This window comes from Bos indicus, chromosome 3 (assembly GCF_029378745.1).
Source record: "Bos indicus isolate NIAB-ARS_2022 breed Sahiwal x Tharparkar chromosome 3, NIAB-ARS_B.indTharparkar_mat_pri_1.0, whole genome shotgun sequence".
NCBI lineage: Eukaryota > Metazoa > Chordata > Mammalia > Artiodactyla > Bovidae > Bos > Bos indicus.
The window spans coordinates 103,751,334-103,761,316 of record NC_091762.1 but is presented as its reverse complement, the minus strand read 5'-3'; the positions used below and the strand labels follow the sequence as shown (position 1 = coordinate 103,761,316).

Here is a 9,983-nt window from a genome sequence, read left to right as displayed (position 1 = left end):
ATTTGTTCAATCCCTTTATATGTAACCAATCTCCAAACCCGCCAACCAAGGGCTCTTCAGCTTTGTGGCAACCACATGGGCTACCAACACAGAGAGCGAGCAGCAGGGCTTCAGGTTTGACTCTCTGACTCCATAGCATTGTGTCAGTCCTCTGATGCTCTCAAGAATTGATTAACCTTTCCTTAATAATTTTTTTCTTTTTAAAAAAATTTTACTGAAGTACAGTTGATTTATAGTTGATGTACAGTACCCTGGAGAAGGAACTAATAATACCCACTCCTGTATTGTGGCCTGGAGAATTCCAAGGACGGTATAGTCAATGGGGTCTCAAAGAGTCGGACACGACTGAGCAACTTTCACTCACTCTCGGTTGATTTACAACGTAATGTTAATTTCTGCTGTTCCGCAAAGTGATTGTTTCCTCCACATTTCTACTTTTTTTAAACAAGAATATATAGTATCCAGAATAAAATTGCCTGCAATATTCTCATAAATTGAACTAAGTATTAGTTTTGTGTGCTCTCTGAGGAGAGGTGGTCAGGAAGCACTTCTCTGGGTGTTGTCCATTCTTATGTCCAGTTTGGCCTGGATCAGGTTTAGTTGTGCTCCCCACAATCGTCCCAACTCTAGACAAAATCTTAAATTGAACCACTTTCATTATATCCAGTTATTCAATGGTAGCTCAGTTGAAATTCTCATCCAGAAAAGGAGAAGCCACACACAGCCCTCACTAGCCTACACCTGCCTTTCCGAAATGCTCCAGAATCACCCAGAGATCTCCTGAAAATGCTGAGTCTGTTTCTCCTAGTCTGGAGTGGAGCCTGAAATTCTGCACTTCTAACAAGGTTTTGGGTGGTGTGATGCTTGTGGCCGGAAGACTCTGCTTTGAGTGACAAGAGTCTTCATCACCTTTATTCCAATGGAAAGTATAAAAATTACAAACCAGCAAAACTCAGATGTATTTTTAACCTTTTGATTTTTTTTTTCATTTTCAAATGCACAGAGAAGAACAGAGTGAACCCCTAAGTACCACTGGCATTTACCAGTCTTATTTTATAATCCCCTGCCTCTGACTTTTCTATTCCTAGAGTTTTTTAAAGAAAACCCAACCATTACATTGTTTCAATGTGCACTTCTGACAGACAAGGCTTAAAAATGATAACCAGTGTCATTATCACATAAAATGAATAATATATAACACAAAGTTAACCATAATTCCTTGACATCATCTAATACTCAGTTCCTATCTATACTCTCAGATGCAGGCAATAGATGAGGTCTGGTCAGATACTCCAGCACCTGGTTCACACCCCTTAGCTGAACATCTGTTACCATGGTACTCAGGATTTCCTTCGAGGCTGAGGGCACAGATATATCCCTCCCCAAACCATCTTTTATGGCCTGCCAATTTCATTCTTAGCTTCTCTGATGGCTCAGACGATCAAGAATCTGCCTGCAATGCAGGAGACCTGGGTTTGATCCCTGAGTCAGGAAGATCCCCTGGAAAAGGGAATGGCAACCCACTCCAGTAATTCTTGGCTGGAGAATTCTATGGACGGAAGAACCTGGAGGGCTTCAGTCCATGGGGTTGCAAAGAGTCAGACACAACTGAGCAACTAACACTTAATTTCATCCTTGAAAGAACTCCGCTAGTAAAATAATAACAGCAACCTACCTGGGTCTCCTCTCAGTCCTCTAGCCTTGTGGCTGGGGTAGGAAACAGGAGGCCTGGACAGTGGACCCTGTCACAGGTTGGCAGACTGTGATGTGAAGGTGACTGTGATGTAAACATTTGAAAGAGAAGAGGCCTGGGGGGATCAGGCTTCCCACGCTCTTCTAGCTGCAAACTCCGAACTCTTCCCAGACATCCACCCATTGCCAGGACCCACTGGGTTGTGAGCGGTCGTCTGACTCTCCACCTGTCCAGTCTTTGGCTCTGGGCACAAAAGACTTCCCTTTACAAAGGATCACACTGAATTTTGCTCCTGCCCGGCTGTAGGGCCACCGGCTGGCCTGGTGCTTGTCTCCCTCACAGCCCATCCCTGAAGCAGCCAGCACACTCTATCCCAACATTTTCCTACCAAGTCCCAAGCCTCTGGTGGCCCCTGAACCACAAGAGATAACACATGGCTGTGTGTGACAGAAGTCACACTCAAAACCGTTTCAGTGGAAAGGGTTTTATTTATTCACTGGGAGGGTGTGGTGTTCTCACGGAACGGCCTGGTCTCAGGAAAGGCAGAGGGAGAGGGGCTTCCTGGTCTCAGGAAAGGCAGAGGGAGAGGGGCTTCCTTTCGTCTTTCTCGCCTCTTGTTTTACCTGCCTTTCGAGACTGCCTCAGAGGGGCAAGAAATGTGGCTGTCACAGCCCCGAGCTTCACAGAAGCTCTGAGGCCTCACAGAAGTGCCCTCAGTGTGCTGACCTTTGGTGCCCAGGTCCGCCACATGGCCACCTCAAGTCCATTAGGTTGGGATGCCTAGAGGCGGCGGGGAGGGCTGGACATCAGCTCCCCAGGTGACTTGAATGTGTGAGCAGAGCCAAGAACCCCTACGTTACAGTGTCAGGCACCCAGAGAGACTCTGCCATAGCTCTCGTTCACCTCTCACCTCGTTCGAGAGGCAGGGCTCTAGTGAACCCATTTAGGCGCAGCCACCCACCCCTTCTAGCCCCTCAGGCGCACCCCTGTAGGCGCAGCTGCTGCCACGCCTGGCCGCCCGTGGACAATCCCACAGCAGCTCTGCCGTCTGCTTCTCCCCTCCCTTCTGCTGGAGCCGGATGGTCATCTCGTCTGACTTCACCTCTCAGGGGCATGTCAGGGGGAGACGGTTGAGCTGTGTCCTTGGGATCTTGACTGGGTAGGAGATGTCACTGGATGGGTGGTGGAGAAAGCCAGAAGAGAACTGGCTAAGGAGGGCAGGAGAAGGCAAGAGACAGTTCTTTCTGAGAGCTGTGGTCAGCTCCTTCTGGTTGGGAGAGACAGAGGGCAGAGGCCAGAGAGAGACCCAGGGTCCCGGGAGGACGTCTAGGGTGGGCAACACCTGAGCATGAGGGCAAGGGCTCATTTTCCCTACATTCCTTTGAGGACGTCTCTTGCGTCTATTGGAAAAGGAAATGGCAACCCACTCCAGTGTTCCTGCCTGAAAAATCCTATGACAGAGGAGCCTGGCGGCCTACCGTCCAAGGGGTACCAAAGAGTGGGACACGACTGAGCGACTAAGCCGTGCACACACTTGCTTCTATACTAAGGAGGTGATAACTGTACTTCCAAGACCCAAAGCCCTTCCAGCTCTGCCCACAGCCCTGTGTGAGGCCACAGCTCCAGCCACTGCCTCAAGCAGCCTCAGGCTGCCCCTCCCTACTCTGGTTCCAGGGCAGAAACAGTGGGGTCTCAGCAGACTGGAGAGGAAGAGGGGTGTGGGTGTGGGAGAGGTGGCAGCACTGGGCTGGGAGCAGAGTTTCCGCCACTCCTGCAAGGCCCTACCGTCCTACCCTCAGGCACTTCTCCAGGCAGCCAGCTCCTGGAGGGCTCTCAGTGGGCTCTCACCCAGCTCTGACCCTCAGCTCCAAGTGAGAGGGCCTCCCTGGGATCACCCCCTTTCCCAGGAGGGCTCCAGGACAGCCAGAGCAGCAGGGCTGCGTCTCTGACCAAGGAGGTGCTGGTGCCAACCTAAGGACGGTCAGGGAGGATCCTGCTCAGCTCGCATGTGCTGTGTAACGCTTACTGGACCTGTCTCCCCGTCTTTGTGCCCAAGGAGCCCAGGGTCCAGCTCTGCCGTACCAGAGACGGATCAAATGACACCACACTCGGAGCTGGATGTTCACTTTTCTTTCCAAAAAAAATATCAAGCCCATAGTCTAGGTGTGGCAAGGCGGGGCAGAGCCAGGCTGGGGACCTGGACTTTACACACCCAGGGGGCCCTTGGTGGAGGCGGACAATTTAACAACTGGTCTGAAAGTCAAAAGAGAGGAGAGCTAGTTAGTGGGGTGAGCAGAGGGCAGCGGGGCTGGGGCAGGGGCTGTGGGGTTCAGGCCCAGACCCAGGGACTGGCAAGTGCAATTCACAGCAGCCCTGCAGCGGGAGCCCATTTCTGGGGCAGGGGTGACATGGCCTCGCTCAGCCATCTGTGTGAGTATCCACACAGCTCCAGGCATACTGGAAGACCTGAATTCAGAGGCAGCAGGGCCACGCCTCCTGGTCTCTCTGAACCCACTTCCTTGTGTGTGTAATCGGGGACAAGTGTCATCCTGACGTTACTTCCTTCCTGGGGTTGTGAGAAGCCCCGTGGGCCAGGGGGACAATGGGCTCTGGCCACCTCCAGGGCGTCTTTATTGCTGCGTCCTCCAGGCCCAGCACAGAGTAGTCACTCACTCAACCAGTGGATGAGTAAATAAGTGGCCATGAAAGGAACTGCAGCTGGCTGGGGTGTGGACAGGTCCCTGCTTGTACCTGGCCCTGGCCCTGGCCCCAGCAGCACAGGAGGGCTGAGGCCTGCCTCCTGCCTCTCTCTGAATGTCTGGGTCTAAGTCTCAGAACGCAGACTGGGTGCCTAGGTTGGGGACAAGCTGCTCAGAGCCCTAACCGACCTGGGGGACCCCCCGAGCCCTCCTGGCCCCACCCGGGGTGCTGCACAGGCCGGCGGGTGCTGGGCAGGCTCAGACGTACTCTCGGGCAGCCGTGGAGGGGCCTGGCCGGTAGGGCTGCGGGCTGTTGTTGGCTCGTTCCGGCTCCGGACACGTGCAGCAGAGGAAGGAGCCGCCCAGCAGGGCCAGGCCGGCGGCCGCCCAGCCCACAAACAGGGCTGGGCCGAACTCGTACCTGCGAGGGGTGGAGGACACCATCAGGTGTGACTGTGCCTACCCCCGCCCCGCCCCGACCTCCCCCGGGGGCCTCCCAGCCTCTGCCTGGCAGAGCGGAGGGTGGGCAGGGCGTGGGGAGCGGAGGCTGGGGCCTCACAAGCCTCCTTGGGCTCTCTGGGGAAGCTGGGGTGAACCCACATCTGAGGAAGTTGGGATGAACGCACATCCTTTCTTCAGCCCCTGTCGCAGCACATCAACACCACAGACCCAGAGTGACCCAGGCCCAGGCTGGTCTGCTCCGTGCAACCTCGGGCCTCTTTCCTCCTCTGGCCAGTGCAAGGTGGGGTGTGTGTGGCTGGGGAGGGGGGGTGGGGGGGAGGGGGAGCGGGGGTCAGGGAGGGGAGGAACGGGGCAGTCCAGCCACCTCTCTTGGTCATGGTCTGGCCCACGGAACTCGCCACTGGGCTCTCACTGCCCTCTGGGGAAGGCCAGACTCCTCCGCCTTTTCCATCTGGCACTCCAGCCTCTCCACCCCTAGACTAGGTGGGACAGCCCGGCGTCCCCTCTGCAGCCACCTTTGGTTCCGAGGCGCCCCCTGCTGGAGTGTCCCCTACCTGCGTCCCCTCTGCCTCCCGGACCCAGTGTAGATACCACCTCCTCCAGCAGCTTTCCCTGACCGCTTTGCTCGCCACCTGGCACTGACTCTCACATGGTGGCTGATCAGTTCCTTGCTTGTCTGGCTCCCTGGGGAGCACCTTAAGGGCAGACAGCACCGGATTCATCTATGTCCCCAGGGCCCAGCACAGGGCCTGCGATTCGGGCAACCTTGAGGAATGCTGAAGGAACAGGCTGAGTGTCAGCCTGGCGTCTCTGAGCTGCGCTACCTCTTGCTTCGCAGGTTTTTGTGGTTACAGCTGCCAGCCTCGGGGATTGAACCTCATCCTGAAGTCTCCTTTTCCTCCCCTCTCCATATTGCTGCCTCCTCCAGGGAGCCCTCCAGACTGCAATGACCCAGCCATCTCTCCTCATCCTCCACCCCAGGCCTCAAGGTCTGTTGGGATATCTGGGGTTGAGACTGTCCCATTCTCTGCTCCTGGCAGAGCTGAGAGGTAAGGGGAGGGGCCAGTCCCTTCACAGAGCCCCTTATTTGGCCCCCACACCTTGACCTTACAAGTCCTGACCATTTTAGCCTCTAAGTATCTCTGCCCCTCAGCCCTAAGCCCTCTGCTCCAGACCTCTACAACAGAACCTTACTGGCCTTGCCCACTCCCCATCATTCTCACACCATAGCCAGAGGGATTGTCCTGCCTTCCACCCCTGGAGGGGGAAAAGAAAGCTTCCTATGGCTGCAAGGGCCTCTGCCATCTTCCCTTAAGACTTTTCCAACCTCATCTCTTTGGCTCAAAGTCATTGTGCCTCCTACAGAAATAAGAACCCAGGCACTGTGCTAGGTCCCTTACCTGCACCATCTCACAGAACCCTCACAACCACACTAAGCTGTGTCCCTGGTCCTAGTTGCATGTTCCAGGGCAGGAAATCAGACACGGAAAGATTAAGGAACTTGCCAGTCAGACAGACAGCCTGTGTGGAGCTGGGATTTAAATCAAGAGCCAGGGCATTACCCCTTGGGGTGGCTTCCATAGGCCTCCCGCCCCGTTGGAGGGCCCAGCCACATGCTGTCTGCTCCCCACACCAAAGAACTTCTCAGAGACAGCTCCTGGGGCCTGTCCCTTGTTTCCCCTCCGGGCACCCTGCTGGACGAAGGCCAGTGGCCTCAGAGAAGGTGGAGCGAGAGGCCCAGCCATGGCTCAAGCCATGTCCTGGCACTCACCTGGCGTTGACAGGTGTGCTGGGGTTGAAGAACTCCTGGGTCACCAGGGTGGCATACCATGAGACGGCCGTCAAAGTGCAGAGGCCTAAGGACAGGGGAGGGAGGTCTCAGCTCTGCTCCGGCCCCCAGATGGCCAGCCAGCATGGGGCTACTTGCTACGGTCAAGATGGTGGGGGAGGAGCTGGGCACTTACCCGCCAGGAGGAAGAGGGCACCCCCAGCGATGGCGACACGGCCCTTGGCGATGGGGTTGCTGTCTCCGACCCGGGTGCACTTCATGCCGACGACACTGAGGACCATGGCCACGAAGCCCAGGAGCACAGCCACCACCATCAGGGCTCGTGCTGACTGGATGTGACCTGGGTGGAGCGGGAGGGACTGAGCCGGGGGTGGGAGAAGTAGGCGGGTGGGAGGAGCCCAAGATGGGGGTGCCTGGAGCTGAAGTTGGAGGTGCTACTTGCGTAGGTTTGAGGGGATGGGGAGGGTGTGAGAGCAGGGTGTGGAGCTGAGCCACACCAGTGAACTCCACCACTCACTCTCGCTTGCGGGGTCCTTGGGATAGTGTGTGGTGATGGGGGGCATGAGTTCTCCCATCTGCTGCTTTCTGACCAGGCGACCCCTTGGGGCCTGGCACAGCCCTCGCAGGCAGTGGGGTTGGGAGGCAGCTTCTCCTGGGGCCTTTCAGATCCGGCAGAAGGAGGAGCTGAGGGATCTGACTCTGGTCACCTTTCCCTCTGCCCCTTGAGTCACCCATGGTAGCTGGATGCCTGCTGCTGGGGTCAGTCCCGGGCCCAGGGGCAGCTCAGGGGATCTGGGTCCCTGATGGAGGCCAGATGACCTGTCTGGTCTGCAGTGGCGGGGGCCATGTGACAGTAGCCTGGCTCAGGCCTGTGGGGCCCTGGGCAGAGGGCGGTGGGTGGGCTCCCAGCCAGGGTAGAGCTATATAGTGGTATCTGTTTATGAGCCAACTTGTCAGACTCAGTCGCACACCTCAGGAGGAGGAGAACTGCCTGCCTACTCAGGTGCCTGTGTGTGGACGTGCGTGTACATGCACACGCTTGTGTGTGTGTTAGTCATGTCTGACTCTGAGACCCCATGGACTGCAGCATGCAGGCTTCCCTGTCCCTCACCATCTCCGGGAGTTTCTCAAGTTCATGTCCCTTGAATCGGTGTGTGTGTGTGTAGGTGCACCCGAGTGCCCGCACACTTGTCTACGTGGCAGGACTGACAAGTAGATATGTGCACACGTGTGTCTGCACAGAGTGTGGGGAGAAACAGAGGGAGGGGTCTTGACCGAGCCCCTCTGAGTGCCGGCAGTCATCTCCTCCGACCCTCCCAGAGTCCTGCCAGAGTCCTAGTCCTCCCCTTTCCAGATGAGGACATAGAGGGTCAGGGACTCCTTCAAGGCTGCAGTGGCAGAGCCGGCATGTGGACCCACAGTTGCTAGAACCTAGAACCCCTGTTCCCGGACAGGGGACAGGCTGACCTGGCTCTTCACGAGTGCACGGGCTCAGGGGCTGGCGAGTGCAGCCCAGGGCAGATGGCAGACTGTGGGAAAGCCTGCTCCGGGCCCCCCACCCCCACTTCCCACCTCCCCATCCCAGAGGGCATGAGGCCTACCTTCCAGGGCGAGCAGCGAGTCATAAAGCTTGCACTGCACCTGACCGGTGCTCTGGGAGGCGCAGGACATCCAGAGCCCTTCATAGAGGCCCACAGCGGTGATGATAGCGTCTCCCGCGTAGGAGGACTGCTTCCACTGCGGCAGGGCTGTGCTGGCGATGATGCCCACCCAGCCACCCATAGCCAGGAAGTAGCCCAGGAGCTGAAGGCCGGAGTTGGCCATGGCCAAGGGAGGGGACTGGGGGTTCCAGGGCTCAGGGCTGGGCCAGGATCCCTGGGGGGGCCGAGATCATGGCCAGGTGACAGGAGCAGCAGGGTGGGAGGGTGGGTGAAGCAAGTGGTCAGAGGCTGAAGAGGAGAGGCGGCAGCCCTGCAGTGGCAGCAGCAAAGGCAGCAGATCCAGGCTCTAGAATGCAGGGGGAGGCCCAAGCTGGAAAGGCCAGGGGCCCGCCCACAGTAGCCGCCTAAGCCAGGGCAAGGTCCCCAGCAAAGCTCCTCCTGCCCAGCCCCCTGGGGTGGGGGGTGGGGTGGGGCGTGGCCAAGGTGGGTTCCCCTCCCCAGGGATAGAGAAAGGAGGGGCTGGGAGGAGTGACCCAGGCTGGCTCTCAGGGCCTTTTCCCTAGGGGAACCCCTTTAGAAGCTGATACAAGTGCCCTAAATTTCTCATTCCTACCCCAAGCATCAGCCCTGAGATGATGGATGTTGCCATCACACAGTTGATCTGACCCTTGGGGTTTTCTGTCCCTTGCCTGTAGGATGGAAAGAGAATGGAATTCCAATTTACAGGCGGTAAGACTAGGGTTAGACATCAAGGAGAACTTTTTGGAGCGGGTTCTGAGGTCAGCTATGGAGAGACTGGGCTGGGGAGGGGATGTTGGGGAGAGAGGTCCTGGGTCCCTGGGACCATGTGTATCAAAAGAGGGGAGGGCCAGACTCACTCAAACAGGGGGTCTGTTTGAGATCTGAGGTTGGGGGCAGAAGAGAGTCCTCATGAAGGCTGGGACAGAGCTGGCTGCCAGCCAGCCAGGAGCCTGGCAGGGAGGTGGGAGATATCACCAACCTTTGGCATCAGCCTGAAGGAGGGCAGACTGCTCAGGCTGCTAATCCCTTTGCTGGCTGGCTTAACACTCCTGCTGGGGCCTGAGGCACCAGGCCCTGGCCCCTAGCTCCAGAACAGCCTGGTGGGGAGCAGTGGCCTCTGCACATTCCTGGGGTTCAGGTTGCCCCCTCTGAGAGGCCCCCTCCCCTCCTTTCTCCAGTCCCAGCTCAGCCCTCTGGAGCAAGGGAATGTTTAACTCTCGTCGACCTCATTAGCAATCCCCTCACGTTCAGTTCGGCTCCCCAGGCGTGGGTGCCGGGGAATGTCACAATCCTGTTCCTGCTCCCGCCAGCCCCCACCCTCGCCCCCGCACCCGCTCCTACCCAAGCGTCCCACTCGCCTCGCCTTTCCCCATGCTGCGCTGGGGGAAGGCAGGGTCCTGCCACCGACCCTGGGCTCCAGGCACCCTCCACCCAGAACCCCTCCGCAGGGGCAGCCCCGCCCGCTCCCTCGCATTCTTCACGTGGCTATGCAAACGAGAGGGTGCCAGGCTCTGCAGACAATGCTGCCCTGTGAGCCCGCCGGGGCGTGGGCCCTGTTATGGCCCGCGGCCCCGCGCCTGCCAGCTGGGGGAGGGGCCTGCCCTCAAGGGGGCGGTGGGAGCTGCTGGGCCTGTGGTTCCCGATACTGTTCCCCCCAC

The 9,983-nt window shown here is 57.7% G+C and overlaps 1 protein-coding gene across 1 annotated transcript; it reads right to left on the bottom strand.

Moving 5' to 3' along the window:
* Window positions 1-3,808: 3,808 nt before the first annotated feature.
* Window positions 3,809-9,795, bottom strand: CLDN19 (claudin 19). The gene is made up of 6 exons (XM_019957697.2): window positions 9,667-9,795; window positions 8,245-8,993; window positions 6,819-6,983; window positions 6,626-6,710; window positions 4,661-4,813; window positions 3,809-3,946 (listed from the first exon to the last, which is right to left on the bottom strand). The coding sequence occupies exons 2-6, from the start codon at window positions 8,465-8,467 to the stop codon at window positions 3,898-3,900; spliced, it is 675 nt and encodes a 224-aa protein (XP_019813256.1). The 5' UTR covers window positions 8,468-8,993; window positions 9,667-9,795; the 3' UTR covers window positions 3,809-3,897.
* Window positions 9,796-9,983: the final 188 nt, after the last annotated feature.

What these genes read in the sequence shown, in the direction of transcription:
- CLDN19 (XM_019957697.2), bottom strand. Translation starts at nt 8,467, where the DNA reads ATGGCCAACTCCGGCCTTCAGCTCCTGGGCTACTTCCTGGCTATGGGT. An exon ending in CTCGCTGCTCGCCCTGGAAG is followed by an intron (nt 6,984 to 8,244) that starts GTAGGCCTCATG and finishes CGCTCCACCCAG; the next exon opens with GTCACATCCAGTCAGCACGA. An exon ending in AGCACACCTGTCAACGCCAG is followed by an intron (nt 4,814 to 6,625) that starts GTGAGTGCCAGG and finishes CACCCCTCGCAG; the next exon opens with GTACGAGTTCGGCCCAGCCC.